This window comes from Topomyia yanbarensis, chromosome 1 (assembly GCF_030247195.1).
Source record: "Topomyia yanbarensis strain Yona2022 chromosome 1, ASM3024719v1, whole genome shotgun sequence".
In the NCBI taxonomy this organism is placed as follows: domain Eukaryota; kingdom Metazoa; phylum Arthropoda; class Insecta; order Diptera; family Culicidae; genus Topomyia; species Topomyia yanbarensis.
In genome coordinates this window covers 44,705,417-44,729,296 of record NC_080670.1, presented here as the reverse complement: position 1 = coordinate 44,729,296, position 23,880 = coordinate 44,705,417, and the positions used below count along the sequence as shown (strand labels likewise).

General features: G+C 41.6%; 3 protein-coding genes across 4 annotated transcripts; 2 read left to right on the top strand and 1 right to left on the bottom strand.

The window, feature by feature from the left end:
- Positions 1-593: 593 nt before the first annotated feature.
- Positions 594-5,373, bottom strand: LOC131677489 (protein suppressor of hairy wing). Of its 2 annotated transcripts, none has more exons than XM_058957325.1 (8): positions 5,186-5,373; positions 3,468-3,877; positions 2,817-3,415; positions 2,623-2,755; positions 2,507-2,564; positions 2,173-2,436; positions 1,941-2,100; positions 594-1,876 (listed from the first exon to the last, which is right to left on the bottom strand). In XM_058957325.1, exons 2-8 carry the CDS (start codon positions 3,729-3,731, stop codon positions 955-957), a joined length of 2,400 nt encoding a protein of 799 aa, XP_058813308.1. In that variant the 5' UTR covers positions 3,732-3,877; positions 5,186-5,373; the 3' UTR covers positions 594-954. The 2 variants fall into 2 exon arrangements, with proteins under 2 accessions (XP_058813308.1, XP_058813309.1); XM_058957326.1 differs by having other exon boundaries at positions 3,468-3,797.
- A 3,629-nt stretch (positions 5,374-9,002) lies between these two features.
- On the top strand, positions 9,003-10,168 carry LOC131677488 (uncharacterized). Its single transcript, XM_058957324.1, has 2 exons — positions 9,003-9,277; positions 9,853-10,168. Exons 1-2 carry the CDS (start codon positions 9,146-9,148, stop codon positions 10,057-10,059), a joined length of 339 nt encoding a protein of 112 aa, XP_058813307.1. The 5' UTR covers positions 9,003-9,145; the 3' UTR covers positions 10,060-10,168.
- Positions 10,169-11,143: 975 nt separating this feature from the next.
- LOC131677487 (TRAF3-interacting protein 1) lies at positions 11,144-22,571 on the top strand. The gene is made up of 5 exons (XM_058957323.1): positions 11,144-11,447; positions 11,608-11,725; positions 12,907-14,204; positions 14,270-14,472; positions 22,421-22,571. The coding sequence occupies exons 1-5, from the start codon at positions 11,316-11,318 to the stop codon at positions 22,569-22,571; spliced, it is 1,902 nt and encodes a 633-aa protein (XP_058813306.1). The 5' UTR covers positions 11,144-11,315.
- Positions 22,572-23,880: the final 1,309 nt, after the last annotated feature.

The following is a 23,880-nucleotide window of genomic DNA, read 5'->3' as shown; positions in this document are numbered from 1 at the left end:
TCCCCTAATAAAAATACCTCTATAGCGAGAATAGAATTCTTTGAGATTAGGCAGAGACATGAAATACTACACCTAAACAAGAAAATTGTTTATAAACGCAAAAAGTTTATATTTTAATGTGACCGGCATAGAACAGTGGTACGCATTACATTTTACCAAAACAAAGCACTGAGTCGATTTTCCAATCAGTGCTGCCACGAGTTACAAAACGAACGACGACAGGTGAGGATGGGATAGTCAGTTTTCATTATGTTGCGTTTTTAAATGTTCATTTAAAGAATAAAATCAAAATATCGTTCAATACAAATAATTAATTAGGAAAAACTTTTTATAGGGAAAATGTTTTAAATTCCGTGCTGAAAAACACGATTAAAGTGCTAGTTTGTTTACATATTTCTGGCTTTCCTTTAAAATTACTTAAAAATTCAAAACAGGTGCGTGATGTTAGCCTCGTTCAATCTCACAAATTAGCACCGTTATCTGCTAATCTTAGAAAACCTAAAACTCAATGGACACCATTCTAATAGCTAACAATAACAATTGCGATGCTCTTTGATTAGACGAAAAAAGGGAACCGCGGTAGTTGAATTAAATCAAAATGTTGCAGACTTGCGTTCGATTTGCACACGGAACATACCACGGTAATGTGACAATAGGCAATGTAGTGGAATAACTGTTTTCCTTTAATCAAATTCTCAATAAATCTTATACAATTTTATAATGTATTTTATAACAAATTAAATGGTATTAAAATAGTCTTACTGTTATCTAACTCATTTTGCCCTTGTTTGTCAGCTCAGGTTATTGACCTCACTACTTTCACCAATGTAAATGTGTTGAATAAAATGTCTAATAAGAGTAACATGTATACATATAGGCATAGGCCACTTTTGGAAGTACTTCAACTAATTGCACTTGTGGCTTTGACAACCTCATCGTTTCAATACTTTGCACTCACTTATTTTTAAGCACATTCATAATCACCTCGTCGACGGTGTGGTTGTTGAGCAACGATTTGATATTGGCGTCGTCCATGGTCAGCGCGAATAGGATCTTGGTGTTCTCTCGCATTCGGGTGGTAGAATCGCCGGCTTCCTCATTGCGGGCTGGCTTATGCCCACAGCGCCGGATCACGCTACTCAGCACATCCTCGACCGGGGCCGTTGGCCAACCGATTTCGACCAACGTGTCCTCTTCGATCAGTAGACAGAGCAGCTCGGAGATCTTATCCTTCAACACTGCATCGCTGAGAAAGATTGGAACGGTATCATCCTGGTCTTCTATCTTAATTTTGGTGGACTTGAAATCAAACTGATCGGAGGCTCGTTTGGTCTTCTTTCGTTCTTTTTTGCTAGCCACAACAGGTTCTGGTGTGATTGGTTCTTCTGAAAGTGGAACCAGAAGGTCTTGACAATCTGTATTAGAAGCTCGTTTATTCTTTTTATGATCCTTGCCAGATTTTCTGTTAGAAACAATAGGTTCCGGTTTGACTGATTCCTCTGAAAGTGGAAGCAGTAGCAATTCTTCAGATTTAGCAACTTTCACAGGGCGTTTTCGTTTTATCTCAGGCTTGCTGTCCTCCTTCTTTTTAACGGGCAGGGTAGCTGGTTCGGATTCCAATTGAGGTGATTTAGTGATTTTGACTACGTCTACTATCTCGATTTCTCTGTTTGGCTCATATTTCACGTTGGTAAGCTTAGAACTCATTTTAACGATTTGAACATTTTCAACGGGTGTAATCTGATAAACTTCACCACCAATTTCTAAAACTTGGGGATCTTTCTCGATTTGTGGTTGGCCATCATCGACTTCCATAAGAGTTGATTCATCGGGAATGATGTAGTTCGCATTTTCCGACGATTGAGAATCAATCATTCTAAAATTTTTGTAACAGGATTATTTATTTTTTTGTAAGATAAGGTAAGATACTGTTTACTCACCGATGCTTTTTCCTCATGTGTCTAGCCACACAATCCTGTCGAATGAATTTTTTATTGCAAATAGAACAAACTGATGGTTCTTCAACAATGTGTGTCCTCTGGTGAAGTTTCATAGCAGTTTTGGTCACGAAAGTTTTCTCACACTGCTGACAACTGAAGTCTGCAATAACATACAAATATTAGGATGGATGTATTTTTAACTCTTCTAATCGGATGTTGCTGGATAACTTACTTCTAATCGATTTATGTGAGTCCAAATGACGATTGAGATCTTCCTTTCGCACAAACTCCTTACTACAAATTTCACATTCCAACTGTTTCTCCTTGTTGTGAACGTAGCGTACGTGTTCGTCCAACCGGGCCTTTCGATTGAATTCGCTTCCGCATTGATCGCACTTGAAACCGTTTTCTCCGGTGTGATTGAACATGTGAGCACGAAGCTGCGTTGCCTGGATGAATCGTTTACTGCAAACTGTACACTGATGGGGTTTCTCACCTGCAGTGGGAGTATATTGTTAGGTCTAGGTGATAGTAATGTATACAGACAGCTCTATAATTGTACTCACCGGTATGCGTTTTACGATGTCTGTTCAAGGTTTCTCGTGCCGCAAACGTTGCTGGACACTAAAAGAGCAAAAATAAAATTAGAAAACTTAGTTTCTGATAGGCAAATGGGACCTACCTCGTCGCAACGATACGGACGTTCGCCGGTGTGTGATCTGCGATGCTTCCGTAAAGCTCCAGTTGACGGAAATGACTTTGAGCACAGATCACAAGGGAAGGGCTTCTCACCGGTATGAGTACGAATGTGAATACTGTTAAAAAGTTGAAAATATTAAAATTCAAAAAATCGTTGAATCACAACCATCCACTTACTTCAACAACGATGATCCATAGAACGACTTGGGACAGTACGGGCATTGGTAGTCACGTTTGCGGGATCCTTGTCCCATGTGGAAGCGAAGATGCTCCCGCAGATTGTCCAGCCTGGTGAATTCTCTACCGCACACCTCGCAGGGCAGTGTCTGCTTCGGAATCTCACCACAGCTTGAGTGATTCAAGTGGCGATCGAGGTGGTACTTGCGGGTAAAATCCTTACCACACTTCAAACATGAAAACGGCTTTCCTTCGCTATGAGTCATTAAATGATCCTCTAACACCTTCCGCGATGCGCACATGGCATTGCATTGAGGACAAGCAAAATTCTCATGTTCTGCGTGAACTGAAGCTAAGTGTTTTTCCATGTACTCGTAAGCTTTAAACGACTTCGGACAAAATTTGCACTTAATATGACCAACATGTGCTGTAGATATATCTTCCCCGCAGCAGTAGCATGGGTTATCCGGATTAGGATTGCAGTACTTGAAAAACTCTTCACCCGGTTGAGCAACCATTGCCGCCACTTTTTCCTTCTCCAAAACATTTCTAAACTCTTCCAACTTATCGGTACAAATAAGTTGATGTTTTGCAAGCATCTGAAAAATACATTTTTATTAATCGCAATTTTTACGACAAATGTCTAATTACCTTCGCCGAAGCAAACGTCTTATTGCAGACGTTGCAGGTCCGATTAACTTTCATTTCTATAATTAATCGTCCGTCCCTGGTCTGCACCAGATTCGGTTCAGCGTTCTCCTCCGAAATACCCATGACGTCGGTATCCTGCGTATTGTCATCGACGGCGACGAGTTCCAACTCGTGTTCATGTTCGACGGAACCAGTGAGCCGGAATTTACTGCCTTTCGAACTAACTGGCTTGGGCAGCTTAGGTTGTTTGGGTGACTTGGGCATTCTGGATTCGTTTCCGGACTATAGACACAGAAATTGCTGAAAGTTTAAGCTCTGTTCGGCGTCCGCCTTTGATTGTTTCAAATCCACACGAAGAAATATTGGCAATAATCAATTAATTGATCGATGTACTGGTTGTGCGAGAGTGTCTTGAAAATGTATTTTAAGGATTTCAAATAATATTGTATTAGTTTACTTCCTACCTTTGCCCGAGTCGGAGCTACAAACGAACAAAGAGAACGACAACTAGTAACCTCCCGATATAGTTTACCACTCAAGAATATAAAAACAAAGTAAACTTGCCATCATGAGTGAAGTTGACGAAAAAGTGTTGATTTAACTCAACACCGCGATTTTTGATTGAACATATTTGAAAGGGGACATAGGCTTACAAGTCACACATAGTCAGTTTCACCACTTGCGCAATGCAGTAGTGGGCGGTTGAAAATGATAGTGTTATATTTGTAAACTATATATCTCGAGTGTTTTAGTAAACAGCCAATAAGCATACTGTCAAAATACTCAGAAAACTTCGGACAAACTGTAACTCGCCAAGAACGGTTAACATTGGATGAAAGAGAGGTTTTCTCTTTTGCCTGCTTCTGTGAATTTAGACAATATGCTTATCGACCCTTTTCAAAAAACACGCGAGGTAAATTCTTAACCTGACAAAAGGTCAAACCACCAGAATAGTAAATGCTAAATAAATTATAAATTACTATATAACATTCCATTCTTACAGACAACTGACATTATTGTATCTTTCAAATAGTGTACTATAGTCTATAGGCAAATACAGGTAAATTTCCCATCGTTTTACGGGCTACGAGTTTAACGAGATAGACTGATTACACCCAAATTTGAATGGGTGTAGCATCGACTACACAGGTGTACTGCCCATAACAGCATAAGAGTCCCATGTTGAAAACCAGCAAGCCGAGAAAAACGCTGTTCAAGATTGTCCCATCCATTGAGCCAAATGGATGGGACAACCATGTTTTGGTATTTTTTTATATTTTCTGAACAAACCCGGTAATCTTATTTGTGCAGTGTGATTCAGTGGTGATACAGAATACAATCCAACGGATCTCATTTTCGACAAAAATCCACATGGGACTCTTATGCGTTTATGGGCAGTGTAGTGCAATGTCAAAAACGAAAATATTAGCTTGTTCCCTAAAAACATTGAGCCCGCATCCACCATACAATCCTGACAATTGAAAATTCTTATTCGAAACTAGTTTGACACAAATCCCCTATTTCTATACACACCGACTGCACATTTGGAAGGTGCACCTCACCCTCGCATCCCACATTATACGCCCGAACGACACGCATATCGGAATGAAAGTATGGAAAATGGCGATTTACACTGTTTCGTGATCTACTTGTTGCGTCTTTTTCGACTCGCCAAAAGGTAAACAAATCGAACGATTCTACAACTTCTTTCTACTTACCCCGCTAGTTTGTCACTGTCCCACCAAAAATAACTGAATTATGATTCGTTTCGTGACGAATTTAACCACAAAACTGAGAGAAATTAAAAACTACTGAAAACCATACGAAGAACTAAATTACGGCTGCCCCTAATCAGCGTTCCGTCACATCGCCTTTGCCGATCACAAATGCAAGACCGTGGTGAAGGAAGAAAAAAAAAACACGCTGTAATGTTTGCTTCAAGCGGAGAGCTATGCAACCGAACATGTCATCTTCGTCAAGTTGCCGCCCTGCAGGCGTTTTATGGAACCAACACACATCATGATTAGAGTGATTTGACTATTTTTGTCTTATTAGAGAAAATTCTTCACATCTGGTCTGAGATAATGATAGAACTGGCTAAAGAATTTCTTCAGCTACATTCGACTTTTGCTAGAATTGAAATAAGTGATAATAAACAATTTTGGCAAAAATAAATTTCCTATTATAACAGAACAGCTCTAGGGGCAGATCATTCTAGGAATGTATAATAAATTTGCATCAAATTAGAACAAAATGCATTACATTTCCATTTTTGCAACAACTTTGCTCTCCCTCGCAGAAAAGTTTGTTCAACAAACGGCCTACGTTTATCCACTTTGTTTAACGTTTTGTTGAATGTAGGGCTAGTTTTTTTTTGCAGCAGGCCGAAATTTTTTTTATTAGAAATAAACAAAATTTAGTTTAATTCAACCAACGTTGATTCAACCATTTTTTCAACCAACCTGTTTGATATAGTGACAAACAGAATTCAGTTTTAAATCAACTAATACTTAGGCTTAAAATTACTAATGAAACTATTTGTTATTGTGTCAGTTTCAACAAATATTTTGTTTGAAACAACATAAATGGTAGTTGTTCGTTGCTGTAACTCTCTTTAACAACCAAAGTCATGGTAAATTTAACCCTTTCATGCCCAACTTTTGTCTAGTGCATGTATGGTTTCAAAACTGTTTTCCTTGAAAACAGTGGGATCAAGAAACACGAAAAGCCTTTTTTCATAAAGATAGGTGCTTCCCTTGCAGTGCTAGAAGCTACTCAATTTTTACCTTCTAATGCTCAATGCAATCCTTATAGGATATTTACAATAGTCAAATTGTGTGGAAAACGTACCCAAAGACAGTCTAAAATGACAAGTTTTATTAGTTTTCAAAAATATTGCAACATAACAAAAATATATGAAAAATTCATTTTCTGTCGTCAACATAAACTGTTCCTGGCAGCACTGCTACATCGGAATCCAATCAGACTAATTGCAATAACTTCAGTTCTAGAGGTGATCCATGCAACTGTTAGTACTCAAATGAAGGTCAATAGTCACATTTATTAGCCTAACTTGTTTTTGTGAAGAAATCTTGCCTCTAACAAAAGTTATAGCTGTTTACAAACGTTATTGTCCACAAACAACATGGGCATGAATGGGTTAACCGAACAAAAGAGTTTGAGTTAAACAAATTTATTTTAGCAATAAACGTTTGGAACGATAGAACTAATTACTTCTTTGGGTTGATGTGAATGGATTGTTTATTTGAAACTAAGATTTTCTATTTTATTAGTCATTTTAAATAAAAAAAAATGTATAATGGAACACACACTTTTTCGTTTGTTTCTAATAAATAATTTGTTTTTTTTTTCAAACAATATAAAAACAGGTTTGATAATAGAAGTTTCAATTTTTATTTATTTGAGACCCAGTGGAAGTTGATTTTATTGATTTACCTAAACATTGCCTATTCCTTCTATTTCGATGCATTGTGCATGGCTCTTAATTGGATGTAGTGTCCTTCTTTAAACGATAATGCACTGGTTCCATAATCCATCCGACCAATATCTCTAGCATCATTCATAGCACTAGCCCTCAATTGATTTCGTTTGTTGTGGATCGGCTTCGAACTGCACAACCCTGCAAAACTTGCTTGAATTACCATTTTACCTTTAAAAGCGATTTCTACTCACCTTCCAATACGTTATATTGTTTAATTTTGGGAATAAAACTGTGAAAGGAAAAACGTCTATTTCCGCAACAAATACCCGCATAAATGTGTACCATATGCCAACCATGGCATCAAACGTTTCAAAACTATTTTCAATATGGTTTGTTCAACAATAGATTAACCATTGCCTGGTATAATATCGAATATAACCAGTGTCGTTTTTTCATACTCGACCATACAAACAACGGGTTGTTAAGAACAGTCACCATACCAAAATGTGCTGTTTTCCTTATACATTTTGACAACATACCATTCAATAGCCATACAGATTATGGTGACATGCATATACTAGATCTAGCGATGCATAAAATATTAGGTGGAGAAAAAAACCTCTTCCCCTTCTCATTTCAATTCTATCGACTGATGAGTTTTATTTTGTTACACTCCATCTTACGAACACTCAAAAAAAAAGTAAACGTTATGCCTATTGATTTTACACATAGATTTTTGCAATTAACGGAGGCATATAGACACTATTTGCTGGTACATAAACCTTATGTGTGTATTTACAAGAAATATTAATCTTACATTCACATTTCATAACTATTAGGCACATAAAACCCCATTCTATAACAATATGCACATTTAACTTATGTGTGTGCATACATAGTTTACACAGTTGACACATAGAAGGTATGTGTGCGTGTGATAACAATAGCATTTCTTCTTCATATGAATTTTAAGCGGTTTGAAGCAAATAGAATTAACGCTTGGATTTTTTCAGTGAAGAAATCTTCGTTGACACTAAGTGGACTGACGCTTTATCCAAGATATTGGAAATGGTAACTAAAATGAGTATGGTAGTATAATAGTTGAAGTATAATAGTGGAATATATCAGTAGTATTCTTAATATGGTGAGTATTATATGAATAGTTTGGAAATGGTTCCGAAGATTTCTGAAATGGTATTTATTTATACGGGTCGTCTCAGGGCGGAATATGTACAACGTCTTCAACGTTATCCTCTGCTTTCTATCCAAATCACATAAATCAGGTGATTAAAAATAATCTTTCGTTGCTAAAAACGCTTCTAAAATCACATCAAAAATAGTTTCGATTCTAGAAAACCTAATCTAATCTAATTTGAGTATTGAAGCCAATTCTCGCGGAATTGGTTCATTTAGAATAATGGACCATCTATAAATGACGTAACTCAAAACTTACCCAAAATTGACTTCCCCCTTCTCCCATGTAACAAAATGTCACAAATTTCTCTATACCCCCCTCCCGTATTACGTAACAAATACCGGGATCTTTTTTTGAGTAAAAACGTTACGTAACGATCTAGCTTACTCCCCCTTCCCTATATGTCACAACATGTCACAATTTATCGTACCCCCTCTCCCCTAAAAGCGCAACGTAATTTATGATGGTCCCTAAATTCTTAATCTAAGCAAGTTAAGTGCATACAACATTAACATGTTGGCAGCAATGCTGTGTTACTTTTAACAAGGGTTAACAAAATAATGTTTTTGCATGGAAAAGATCGCTGGCAGATCCTGCCTGTCCTATAGACTTATCCAGCTGCGTTGGTATTGTGCCGTTTTGACGTTTGAATTGGGAGGAAAACAAATCGATTGCACGGCGAATTGGGAGGAAAACAAATCGCTTCTGGACTTGAGGGGAGGGCGGTAGTATAAAAATGTGAGATATCAGTGTGAGTATTTTAAACGTCAGATATCTCAATGGGTTAATACGAAAAGATTGGATGCAAAAAAAAATCGATTTTTAGTTGTGATAAGATCGATATTGCACAAATCGCGTCGATGACAGACGCCCTTTTCATAATTCGACGTTTTCCGTGCTATCACCGTTTACTGTCAAAATAGTGCCAGCTGTTTGTTTATTTTGCTAGAAGCAGTACTTTTTACTTTCTTCATTATTTCGTTTGATTCATTCAATTGCATTTGAAACTGTAACTACCTAATTCATATCGACACTGTAACCATGGGGGACTACGACTGGGACTCGCACAATCGTCGTCAGGTGCTGGAAGGTCGGCAAATTCTAGAGCGCACGTCGGCCAGCTTAGCTCGCTCCAATCAGATTGCAATCGAAACCGAAGAGACTGGGCATGAAGTAAGTTTACATTTACACATTTTAAAGTAATTCATTGCATAGTTTAAAAAATTCTTCAACTTTTCTCGTGTTGGCTGGACTTTGCTTGTATCGTAATTCGTTGAATAATTAAATTATTTAATTAGTCATTTTGTCGATACACTGATCAGTGCTAAGGGTGAGCCTATACGAGTAGAAACCTTTACAATAATCAATTTGTGGAAGGTCTTCAAATTATAGTTTTCATAGCATTAAAATGGCATTCAAGTATTGAACCACTTTTGCTCAAAAAAATCCACAAAATTGTCTGTTCGCATGGTAAAGAGGGAACAGTCCTTCCTTCATTTTCCATGAACCATATTGGTAGCGTTTGGTAGTAACTGCCTAAGCACAGTTCCTATCAGCAGAATACAAAAGACACTTTTAGTTTTCGAACTGTGTATTTTAAACTCGCGCTCGCACCAGGGCTATAAACTTTCCATACTTAGAAATTTCTAGCCAACTGATTTTGACAATAATTAACTCGACATTTACTTACCTCCGATGACAAAAATTAATACACATTTTAATGTAATTATACCATTACTCGATCGCAGGTAATCTCCGAGTTGGAAGTTCAGCGCGAATCATTGTTGCGTAGTCAACAGCGATTGGAAAATGCCAACGATGGTTTGTCAAAATCGAGAGTTATACTTCGGTCCATGCAGCGGAACGTACTGTACAACAAGCTGATTCTGATAATGATCATCGTTATGGAAGTCATCATACTAGGTGGAATGTTGTTTCTCAAATTTTTACACTAGATCAAGCATTAAGATGCTTTGTGTTATTCTTGTTAAATGTAAATTTGACTATTTTATATTAGGTCTACTTTATACGGATTATTAATAAAATTTATGGTATTTATAGGTATTCGTGCTTATTTTTCGTAGCAGAAATTGAAATATCCCATCTTTGGTTAAGAAGATTCTCAGGGTAGGTTCGCTAGACTTAAATTTTATTATATGAAACTTAAGAATTAGGAACACCTATCCCAATTCGGATTCGGAAGTGAACAATTTTCGTCATACAAAACGGTAAATTGATTCACTAGCCACCTCCCACATCGTGTTAAGGTTGGACAGAGAATGCGCAAAATTCGCAGACGAAAAAAGCAGTTTTTTTCAACACCGTATGTCAGATTTTCATAAAAATCAATCAGCGTATGTAGAATATTATTACAGTACTGCTGATTGATTTTTATGAAGATCTGACATACGGTGTGGAGAAAAACTGCTTTTTTCGTTTGCGAATTTTACCCTTTCTCTGTCCAACCTTAATCAGGTTTTGTATCAACCTTCATTTGTATCAACCACCTACTTTTGGAGATTTGTGCGTACAAATCCTAATAACCCTTCTATACTGCCTATAACCCATGTAGATAGGGAATCCCATAGAACATGGGACTGACTTGCGATTATGGACAGTATAGTCTCGTCATTGTCTACATTAAGGCGACAGCTTTCAGTTCTAAGACAATTTCAACTGAATTTCAGAACGTTGCGCTTTCAGTGCACTGCACGACTTTCGCAGGGCGCTAATTAACACCAATGCATGATCCTACTATGGCAACAGTGAAATACTCGTGTTTGTGCGCAACAAAAACTTTAATGGAGTGGACCAATTTTTACTCTGCCATTTGAGCCAGTGCGTTGAAACAGACGCTGCTTTAACAAAAACCCTCAAATCACTTGTTACTCTACCACGAGACTTTTACACGCTTGCCGACCTTTCCATGTATACTGACTGGCTGCGTGCCTTGGCAGGATTGTATAGACAAACGAACGCAGCCGTTTCCTAGGCAACTGCTGGCCAACAACACCAGTTTATTATTCGGTCATAGTATCCTCGACAGGTGAAAATTAGAAACGGCTACTACGACGTGAAAGAGATCTTGTTTTACGTAAATCGACTTAAAACCTTGTATTTTCCAGTGGACAAATAGTTCGATAATTTATGGCGAAGAAGATGTAAAGAAGTAATAATATGCTAAAAAGTGTCAAAGAAATTAAGGGAAAAAATGTCAGAGCCCGATTCGGTTATCATCAAAAAGACTCAGAACTCACTGGGAAAATATGTAAAAAAGCCGGCCCTCACGGATAAATTACTAAAGAAGCCTCCATTCCGTTTCCTACATGATGTGATCAATGTGGTCAGTGTTGAAAAAAAAACACTTTAAAGAAGTTAGGTACAAGGAGGTTAACGAGACGTGAAATCGATTGTATCTCGCCGTCTTCCTAGTAACCAAATTTGAACATATTTTCGAGGACACAGTTGTTTATTGAATAAACTGATGAGTTTAATTATTCTAGGTCATCAAGGAAACGAACTTTCTAAAGGATCTTTACACGCCTGAGGAACTGAATTCTGACAACGTTAAGGATAGGGAGGCTAAAGTAGCCTACCTTCAGAAGTTGATCGATGTCACCAGTGAGTTGATATCATGCTGTTATTACGTATTTATAATTATTTAACTATCCATATTACATTGTTTGGTTGACACAGTGAGTCGGCGGTTGGCATAGCGACATAATTGCCAGGCACGTGGTTCAGAAGTAGGTTGCGTTGTTACCTATTTTATTATTCAGTGCTCCCAAAGCGGAATCGTTTTGGAAAAAGTTAAAATTAAGTCTACACGCCACCGAAAAACTACCTAAAATTAAGTACTTTTGACTCAATCTCGTAGTATCGTGCAGGAAGGTAAAATTAGGTAAACCGTGTTGAAGGTAGTTTCCGTTTAACTACGGCAAAAATCATAACTCAACCTTGAGTTTAATTTACTTAAATTTAAGTTGAATTTACCTAATTTTGAGTAGACCCCAAACAACTCAAAAGTACCTTACTACACGGAAGTCCTCGACTGAGTCGAATCTCTCATTTTGTTTTTGACAACACTAATAAGTGCGCAAGCGACACACAACTCAAAAGTACCTAAATTTACGTTAAAAGAACCTATTCTGTAGGTTGTTTTATTTTTGCGTGTAGGTTGAATCCGGGACGGGATTCGTGGATGTGAACAAACTCAATGTCAAATGTAGCCTGGGGGAACTGTCAAATGCAGCCAATCCGTTTGAAATATGTGAGGCAAAATGAGAGCCTATGCGAGACGAAAGAAAACATGATCAGAAATCTAGAGATTCCGTCCCAGGGTTGTACAAATGGTGTCTTCGTTGGCCTCATCGATTAGACTCGCTCAAATTTGGCTGTTAAACTTCACAAATACGACAACCTGAGTCGAAATCGGTTGTTGTATTAGAACTATGGAATTCGCGCGGAAATTTTATAGAGTGCTGAACAGATTTCTAAATAGATTTACCAATATTTAGATGGGAAGCTGACCCTTTTCGTTAATTTTTAATATAACTTCGTCTTCGTCATCTACCGAAAAACTTTTTTCTCTTAACTTTGTAAACAGTTGTATAATCTTATTGAAGTCAATTCACGCACATCAAGGCATTGCGTACAGCAGTAGTATTAGTACACTGTCAAAAACGGAAATGCCGCAAACATATATTTTAGCACAAACAATTTGTACTCTTCCGTGTTCTGTTTAGTAGAATGCATCCGTTGGTTGACTCGGATGAGTAACGAACGATCCTTTTCTTTTTTAGAAGCAGTAACGGGTAAGGAGCTAAAAGTTCGACCTTCCAAGGTTATCGCAGGTCTCGAACCGGAAAGGACAAACGAATTACTGCAGGCGATAGGATTTGCGTTGGACAAAAAGTTAGACAGCACCAGCGTGGTACAAAGTTATCTCAACGGAAGCGCCAATGGAGTCGATTCGCAAGATACACCAGCGAATGTCAACGTCGCAAGGGATAGTCAAAAAGACGATAGAAAAAGTAAAGATAAATCCAAAGAAAAAGATAAAGGGAAAGACAAGGGAAAACCTAGGGACAAAACTAAAGTTTCTTCTGATGTGAAGAAGGATGAACCAACAGAAAAGAAGGAGAAAACAGAGAAAATCACCAAAAATAAAGAAAAAGAGAAAGTTGGAAACAAAGTCGAAAAACAAAGAACTCCAAAGGAAGATACGAAAAAGTTAGAAAAATCCAGATCGAAGGATAAAGAAAGGAGCCTCAAGAGGTCAGAATCAATCAAGGAGGAGCCTCCGCTAACAACCACAAAATCTCAGCTAAACAAAACCGAAGAATCCAGTATAGATAATGACAGCAAAGATTCTCTCAAGGAAAATCAAGCAGTTGCTGAAGTGAGTGGGAAAAAACTGACGGCAGCTGTCGAAGACGAATTGGTAGCCGTGATCGATGAAGAAGCCGAGCTTCGTCGTATCGAACGAAGTTCCAGCCGAAGATCATCGTTGAAGAAGCAAGGGGGACTCACCCCAAGTGAAAACAATGTACTAGGAGATCTTAACCAATTCAATGGATTGGACGTTCAGGATCTGAACCGTCAAATCAATGGTGTCATGGGAGACATTCTTTCGCGGCATGATTCTGATCCGATTGAACCCATCGCAAGTGAACGGATATCTGCAAAGGTACCGGTGAACCGACAGCAATCTGTTGATAGTGTTATGCGCCCAAGAACTAGTTTGAGGCCACCGAGCGTACGCCCGCCCTCGGCAAGACCGGGAGCACCACGGCGGAAGGAGCGAAATGTGGAAATAGTCCTGCAGCCTAACGAGACTACTAAGCTAGGGGAAATCAATGTAAAGATGGAAGTGTTCAACAATGAGCTGCTTGATGATGATGGTGAAAATTTGATCGTGATTGAAGACCCAACTCAAATCGGAGCGGTTTATGGTGAGTCTGGAACGGATGTGGAAAGGGACAGCAAGGATGAACAGGACCAGGGACATCTGGTTCAGCAGATTCTAGAAACTCAGAAGGAATTTTCGAGTATCACCGGTGGAGAAGTGAAGGCGGATGTGGCGAAGAAAACGGATCTGGTATGCTTAATTTGGACACAGTGACAGGATTGTCTTTTAAAAAAATCATTTTTGTATTTTTTTAGGAGTGGACCAGTAGCCAGAGGCAATCATCGTCGAAGCAGATGGAAACCATGCGGGATTCGATCCAAAAACTGACTCGTTCGGTGAACCCGTTGGGGAAATTGATGGACTTCCTTCAGGAAGACATCGACTCGATGGAGCGGGAGCTTAGCAATTGGCAGCAGATCTACTCGCAATCAGCAGTCGAGTTGAATAAGGAACGAAGGTAAGTTTCAATGTATATAGTCTTAGAGTTGTACAGTGTACTTTGATATTTTAACGAAATTCAATTAGGGGCCATTCATAAATTACGTAACGCGAAAATTGTCCAAAATTGACTCCCCTCTGCCCCCATGTAACAAATTGTCACAAATTTCTATATCCCCCCTCTCCTATTACGTAACAAATTCTTCGAAAAAAAAGTTTGTTCAGAAAAAAACATGTTACGTAACGGTCTAGCTTACACCCCATCCCCCATATGTCACAACCTCTCACACAAAAGAGTGGAATAGGGTCATAGGAGCAAGCTTAGAGTTTTTCGATAGTTTAACCCTTTGTCCTCTATCGCAGGAGTCAGGATGTTTTTATCGAATGCGAATCATCTGAGTCTGTGGCATACCCGGACAAGTGTAATGTGAGCATTGAGTTTCTAGTGAATCCGAGAAGGAAGAAAGTAAGCATCTTCAGGATTCACCGGGAGGGGTATTACGATGGGAAATCAGCGAAGCCCATCACTTCAAGCGTCTTGGTTCGAGCGCACCTAGCGTTAAATCGATTGGAAGATGAGAGAAGGGTTGAAGAAAGAGCGTATTCGCTTGGAAGAGGAAAGGATCCAGAAAGTTATAGAACGGTTGCTTAGAGCAAAGGATCGAGGCGCGTGAGTAGTACCTGTACGAAAACGCTATCTCAGGTCAGCGTTCATAGCGGGACGAGCATAGTAAAGGCCTGGTAGGCAAATCAGCGTAGACAAAAATCAACAAATCAGAACGAAGAACCCCCCGAGCTGGCGATTGGTGAGTTCTTGACACAATCGGAAGCGGCGGACAGGGAAATGGGGCTTACTACGAACCAGCTGGCTGCCATGCAAATCTGGCCGAAAAATTGCCGATGTTTTCAGGTTCTCACCCGATGAGTGGCAAATATTTTATAGCAACTACGAGACTGCGATTGTCGCATGCGGATCTTCGAAAGTCAAGAAGATTATTCGAATATGAGTGTCATAAAGCGCTTGACGTGGTAGTGACAGAGTTGATGCTTCCACACTGTCACATCGATCACGGAAACACTACGACGACTATATGGAAAGTCTGAACTTCTTATAACGAACCTTCTAATAAAAGTGCGTTGTGCTGAAGCGCCGAAACCAGAGAGATTGGACACGTTGATGAATTTCGGTATGGTCGTTCAGCAGTTGTGCGATCAGTTAAAAGCGGCGAATTTACACCCACTCATCCCACTACTACTGGAAGAGCGAGTGGAGAAGCTACCAACTGCAATAAAGTTGGATTGGGTACGGTATAAATGAATCTTTGATGAACCATCGCTAGAAAAATTCAGGTTGTTCATCGTAGGATCTTCACACCCACGCTGAAACGGATGATTTGACGAAGGAGCGCGTCGAGAGGCAACCGTGTCCAATGTGTGGAAAAATGGACCATAGGGTACGGAACTGCGAGAAATTTCGACCAATGAATCTCGCGCAAAGACTGCAGGCCACAGAAAAGTCGAAGTTGTGCAAAGTTTGTTCATTCGATCACGGCCACTGGAAGTGCCGGTCAAGGTTCTGATGCAATATAGGTAGATGTCGTCTGCGACACCATCCGCTGCTTCATCGAGCGGATTTGCCATACTCATGATCGAACGAGGAAGAGTATATGCTGTTCAGAATAGTATCGATCACACTATTTCACGGAACTCGAAGTTTAGACACACATGCTTTCTTCGACGAAGGCTACTTACATTGATTGAAGCAAGTGCTATCCCTACAGCGTCGCGTTGATTAGCCTGAAGATCCGATCCTGGGCGGTGCACGGTTTAAACGGCACAAAAGCACTGGCCCAGCATTTTTTGAACCACCACAAGTGAGATTGCGAAACCGACAAGCAATTGAATTAAATAATTCGCCAAAGATTGGTTTTAGAGGCTGTCGGAGCCCGTGACATACTAAACGCAACGTGTAAATGGCAGATTCGAAACCGGCCTGCTCGATGACGTGCGCTTTCCCGACAGCCAACCTATGGTGTTCCGAAGACTTTGGATGGGATGCTTGCACAGGATCCAGACCATAAGCAAAATGTCCAAATGACAAATCAAGGAGTACGTGCGGAAACACAAAGCTCGGAGGAGGTACTCACCGGAGCCGATCCAGCAAGAGTATGGTATTTTCCACTGTATGTGGTATCCCATACTCGGAAGCCAAAGAAGAAACGACTCGTTTGGAATGCTGCTACACAAGTCGACGACGGAGTTTCACTGAACTCTCGTTTATTGAAAGGCCCAGACTTACGTCACCCCCTGCAGTTACTTGCGAGTTTCACGAACATCGCATTAGATTTGAAGGAGCAATACGGGAGATGTTTCACCAAATAAGAATCAGTTCGGCTGACAAACACTCCCAGAGATTTCATTTTCTCTTGGACCTCAAACGAACAGAATTTGTTGACCGATTCCCCAATACAGCGATGGCAATTGAAGATAAAACATGTATGGACGACTACTTCGGCAGCGCAGAGACGTCAGGCAACCACACGAGCATCGTATCTAAGAGAAATTCCGAGGTCCTGTGTGAATTTGAAGAAATCTCCGAAGAGAAGCCGCTTTCATTTGTCGGCAACAAGAATGAACAGTGGGAAATAGTCCTGGAAATGATGTGGGATCCAACCGAAGACTGCATATCAAGAAGACTGGCAGCTCTGTCCAGAATCTGGAGACAGTAACAGCAACGCTACTTGCGGGTAAAGGTAGCATTTTCCATAGTGATGCACACACACATACACACTTTTAAATTAAGCTTCCTATCTCCAACAGAAGCGCTGTAACCTCTGTTGCTTCTCATTTGTGTGGGAGAAGGAAGGAGATATCAGTCTTCTTAATATGTAGTCTTCGATCCAACCGAATATATTGTTCGTTTTCTCTACAAATCTACTCTTCTTGGGGAGTAGGCTCCGTATGTGACTCTCGATAAATATCAGAAAAAGAAAATGGCTGTGAGGTGCATAGTGAGCTTGTTTACCGTGTATCAGGTACGGCTTCCAGTACCGTACCTGATACATGGACGAATGCTAATTCAACATATTTGGCGTTCTGGAGTGGCATAAGATAAAGAAATGCTTGAAGTCCCTCGTGCAAGGGATCGACAATTTAAAAATCTCTTGTTTTTACTTTGGCCATGCACTGCCGATAGAAGCATAACAGTCCCATGTGCTATGGGAATCCCTATACACATGGGACAATTATGCTTCAAGCGGCAGTGCACTCCGACAACGAAATGTTGCAACTTCTCGTATTCGTGCTAGCGAGACAGGTTATGAATGTACTGCATACTTTCGGAGCGTCGACCGTGGGGAAGTATGCTGTTCGTTAGTTATGCAAAAAAGTAAGGCAACGCTGCTTAAATATCAATCGATTTCACGTTGATATTGGGAGCTCAACTGATGTCAATGTAGTCACACAGCGAGCCTCCAATCGATTTTTTTGTGAACGGACTCCACCACAGTTCTCTCTTGGGTCCGTTCGAATCATAATAGATACTTGCAGTATGTAGCCCATGGAGTCGGAGAAATCCAATCACTAACTGATCCTGATATGTGGCGATGGAAACCGTCAACAGAGAACGTGCCACACGCTCTAAGTAGGGAAGAGACACAGAGCCAGACGCAAACGGAGATGGCGCACGGAGGCATCGATCATCAAACGCAGGAAAATGACTGACTTATACAGAAGATGATTACAGTGAGTTCTAAGGAAGAGCTTCGAGACCAGTTCGTTCAACATCACCTATCCATACCGAAAGGGCTGGCAGGCGCTAGTCGGATGTCCGACTGGACGATATTTGTTCGCACGATGGCACTCGTGCTTCGTTTCATCACCAATTGGCGTCTACGGGCCAAATGTCTGCCAGCCGAAACAGGGGCCACTGTACCATCCCAGGAGAAGTATGTTAAAGATTTTAGGATAGGCCTAAAAGTCCCAATACGGCAGAGTGAGTACCTTTCGGCAGAATAGTGGCTGTGGCACATCGCTCAAAGCGAAAGTTACCCAGAGGAAATAAAGATCCTATTACACAACCGAAATTTGCCACTTGAGTAACGTGAGACTAGCGAGACTAGTCCCATATATAGGCGTTTGCGGATGAATTCGGGGTGCTGAGAGTCGATGTAGGACTGCTAAAGCTGGTAACGTGGCGTTCGACGCGCACTTCCCAAATCATACTGCCGAGGGATCCTCTGATCACTATTCGAATCATAGATTACTATCACCATGTATGCGGGCACTTCCACCGAGGGAAAGTGGTGAACTAAGTGCCCCAGCATTATAACATTGAAGTTCCTCGCTCGGTCATTGACAAAGTCATCAAAGATTGTCACTGGTAGTGATGGCAGAGTGATGAAGTGCAAGCCGTAGTTTCCACGCGTGTGACAACAATGCCAAGGAAGATGGAGCCGAGAAACTGTCGGTGTTCGGCGTATTGGAGTAGCGAAAGTCTCAGCATCTTCCTTGCTGCCTGCCTGAAAGCAAGAAGACACGTTTAGCGAACAATGTCTGATGCAATCAGAGAAGAGTGTAAGGTGTCATTTGGAGCGGCTTGGGCTTAAAACAAACGCGAGATAGTGCTTCGTAAGTACACCTGATACAAGGAGCTGTGCAGAGGAGTAGACGCCAGTCCCTGGGGCAACGCTCACCGTGCCGTGATGTCCAAGATCTAGGGTCCAACGACGCCAGCTGAAAGAAGCTTACAAATTGAAACCGCATCGTCGATTACGCCGTATGTTGATGCAGACGGGGAAAATGCTGGTGGCAATCGAGTCTCTAACGACGAGCTTCTTATAGTGGAAAAAGGGTTGAAAGCGAAGAAAGTTTCCGGCCCGGACAGTATCCCCAAAGTGGCACTGAAGATCGTGATCCTGGTGTTTCCGGACATGTTCAAGATAGTTCTACAGAAATGCCTGGACGAAGGCTAGTTCCCGGACAAAAGGAAGATCTAGAAGCTGATGTTGCTGCCAAGACCAAAAAATCCACCAGGTGATCCAGCATCGTTTCGTCCTATATGCATGCTGGACACTTTTCGTAAACTTCTGGAAAGTGTCATCCCCAACAGGCTGACAAACGACGCAGAAATGTGGGAACGGATTATCGCAGAAGCAGTTCGGATTCCGGAAAGAGATCTCGACGGTGGATACCATTCGCACAGTCATCGCGAGTGCGGAAATAGCATTGAAGCAAAGGAGAAGAGGCAATCGTTACTGCGCCGTGGTTACGATTGACGTGAAGAATGCGTTCAACAGAGCCAGCTGGGTGGCTATCGCCGTAGTACTGAACCGAATGTAACCCCTGACTAGCTGTGCAACGTTCTGAAAAGTTAAAAGTAAATGGGGCAGAGGTCGATTAGGTTCACGGTGGGAGTACCTCAGGGTTCCATGCTCGGTCCAACACTCTGGAATATAATGTACAACGGAGTGTTAACACTGCAGCAGCCCAGGGGAGTCGGCTTTGCAGATGACGTTGTCCTGATCATAACTGGCGAGACACTCGAGGAAGTGGAGGTGTTGACGGCAGAAACACAAGGCATTGTGAAAACGTGCATGGCTGATGTCAAGTTGCAGCTGGTTCTCCAAAAGATGGAGGTAGTGCTGGGCAGCAACCGACAAAAAGGTGATCAGCGTCAGCGGACACTCAACTCCATCGATGCGTGCGCTGAAGCACCTGGGCGTTGACGATCGGTTAAATTACAACACGTATGCGAGAAGGCTGCGAGGACACGTCCTGACAACGATCATGCCGAACATCGGTAGAGCAGGATGCAGCACGAGACGTCTCCTGGTTAGTGCCTGCTTGGGCTGCTGCACTGAACTCAAAACGGAAGCGGACGAAGTTTACAAGCACGTTTCGCCTGATGGTTGTTCGTGTCGCGAGCTCGTACAAAACGATATCGTCAGAGGTGTTGTGTGGCATTGCCAGGATGATTGCCATCTGCATTACTTTATCTGACGACATGGAATGCTAGCAGCGGAGGAATACACGAAATGCAAGGAGACTGGTCAGAGTGGACTTGTTGGCTATGTGCCAACAAGAGTAGGACAACGCGGAGAAAGGAAGGTGGATCTCATCCCAAATGTGTCGGTGTGGGTGCATATGAATCATGGCTTGATGAACTTCCATTTGACGTAGTTTTTATCCAGGCATGGATGCTTCCGGAAGTACCTGCATCGGTTTGGATATGCTTCGTTACCGCTTTGCCCAGAGTGTGTGATCGTGCAAGAGAACCCAGAACACGTGGTCTTCGTATGCCTTAGGTTCGAAGAAGTTCGAACCTAGCGCATTCGAATGCCCAGCGTGACAGTTGACAATATCGTCGAAGAGATGTGCCAAGATCAGCATATCTGGGATGCGGTCGACAGAGTAACATCGAGTATACTTTCCAAGCTTCAGAGAAAGTAGCGAACTAAACAGCACCGCTGACTAGAAGGTGAACTATCCGTCGGAGTAGACTAGATCCACCGCCGGGTACCAGCTGAGTAGTAAGCGACGCAGCACCGGGTTCGAGTCATCGGGGCGCCAGCGAACCGGACGCCAGGCTCCACCGGAATCACTGGACCGACCTCGACACCCTACCAGGTAGCTCGTGAGTAGACTAAATCCGTCGTCGGGGGCTAGATCGAGGATGGAAGCTACGTTCCCCTCGGTATCGCTGAACAGAACTCGACACCTACTAACTGGCCCCCACAACCGGGGACTAGTTCGAATAGATCAGGATGAAGCGGGGAGCTAAATGGCTCACGGGAACGACCATCGGTTTCGAGAAATTCCGCCGCCGGGGATCTTTCAGTCGAAGTAGGGTGGGATCACCGCCGGGAACTATCTGAGTAGATCGGGATGAGGTTGGGAGTTGAATGACTAACGGAAACAGGAACTAAATTGCTCTCTGAGACTTAGCGTGATAGATGGTGCCGAAAAGCAAGAGAAGAGTCGAGTGTTAAATGGCTCAAAGGTCGTGCCATTTCATGGATCTAGTGGGACTCTGAGATAGCTGCGGAAAACTCGTGAGCAATAGAAAGAGGTGTGACGAAAGCACAACGAAACCCTACGGAGCAATACCTTGGTGTAGTTCCGTTGGAAATAATGGTGATAATAGAGTAGGGAGTGTTTTAGTGGTTAGGCGCGAAAGTGATCCGTGAGTCCCACACAGTGCCAAAACATTACAGGCCTGGTTTTGAGGCATTTTATACCTTACTATAAAAAATACGTTCGGCGCTCACGAACCATTGAAAATGCCAACAAAACTTGGAGAAGCTTTGAGGAGTGGCTTCAAGCGATCGCAGTATATAGCTGATGCGATTTGGGACCGGTGGCTGAAGGAGTACTTCCCCACTATCAACAAGCATTTCAAATGGCTAGAAGAAGCAAAGGAGACCCCGTCGTCGACCTTGTATACATTGCTGAGGAAACAGAAGAACGTGGGTGCGTGGGAATATCAAGAAGGTAATTGTTGCAAGTGATGGCAGAATTCGGCAGGCGATGGTACGAACTCATGCTGAAGCGACCAGTCGCCAAGCTAGTGGTTATGGAGCTTGGGTGGTGGGGGATATTCTGGCAACACGAGACTGGCATGTCGAACTACAGCTTGTCCGATACGGTCGAACCTACGACAACAGGTCCTGGTTGACGAAACGTCAAAAGAGAGAACACAATTACCGCAGATGAAAGAAGGCGAATTACATTCTGCGAAGTTCTCTGAAATTTATTGAAGTTGTGTGAACTATAAATTTAATCTAATTAAATAATAGCGTTATTCTCGCTGGGCGTATAAGTTCGACATAGGATGTTGAACGGTAAGAGGGACAGTCCACATTTAGCTCTTTCAGTGTAACGTTCGTCGATGAATTGCATAATGTATCGTTTTATTAGGCCTTCGACTGCTAGGATTTATTAACTGACTACAACCTTTTATCTTTCAGTGCGAATGAGAATGCAATCGAACCGTTGAAACACCAACTTGCCCAAATTGAGGGCAATATCAAAGAGTACCGGGAAATGATCGACATAACAAGGAGCAACATACTGCAAAATGAGACAAAAATCGAGCGGCTGTACATGACAGAGATTTGAGTGTTTTGTTTTTTAAGTGTTGCTATTTGAAATATCAATTTTATAACAATAAAAAATTATTTATAAGAGGGACAATTTTATTTTTGTTCCTGTCAACTACAAGGTGGTAATATCACTGAGAACTGACATCCAATGTCATCTGCAAGCAGCAACTTTCCACTAGCCCAGCAATACGATCGACCTGCAATCGGTATACGGGCCTTTGCAAACAAGGCCCATATATTGATTAAGCGCAGATATTTGCAAGAGAACTTCGTTATGTTAAAGGGCGAACACGAAATTATTGCGACACCGAAAATGTCATGCCAATTTTCTTATAATGTTTAAAATCAAACCAAAATTTTAGGGTAGTTTTATACATATATTTACTTCAAAAATCAAAAGAAAAGTGAATCGATGGAGCCTTGAGTGTAAAATTGAACGCATTTTCGCTTGATGCCCTCCATCAAAGTCTTTACAGTGTCATCCGGTACCAGTTTCTCAGTTTTTTTTTTCATTTTCTTAACATGTCCTTCTTGTCTTTGACTGTCTTCTTGCTCTTCCGAAGTTCCCGCTTTATCATTGCCCAGTACTGCTCCACCGGTCGCAGCTCCGGACAGTTTGGCGGATTCATGTCCTTTGGAACAAAATGGACAGAATTGGCCTCATACCACTCCAGGACACTTTTAGAATAGTGGCATGATGCCAAATCTGGCCAAAATAGCGGAGCTTCGTCGTGCTGCTGCAAGAACGGCAAAAGGCTGTGCCCTTTGTCACGAAAGGCTCACTCCTCAGTCCGCAAGAACAGATGGTCTGCCAAATGAGATATTTGGAGGCGAACTTCGACATTTTCTTCTTTTTAAATTTGTCGTCCACATAGAAGTTGCTCTTGCCGGTGAAAAACTCCAACCCCGAAATTTGCTTAAAATCGGCTTTTATATACGTTTCGTCGTCCATCACATAGCAGCCATATTTTGTCAGCATCTTCTCGTAGAGCTTCCGTGCCCGATTGTTGCCGCTCATCGCGGTTTGGGAAGTTCTGTACCTTGTATGTATGTAGTCCAGCTCTCTTCTTTGCATTCTGGACGTAGCTCTGCGACATGCCGATCTTTTTAGCCAAATCACGGCTTGAGACGTTGGGATTTACTTTAATCATCCGCTCCACCTTTCCCTCCGTCTTTTCGTTCTCCGGTCCCGGTTTCCTTCCAGCTCCTTTGCCGTGGTCCAACGTCAACCGCTCCTGGAACCGTTTCAACACTCTGGAGACAGTTGAATGGTGAATGTTCAACATTTCCCAACTGTCCGTTCGACAGGTCAGGAAATTCCAGGT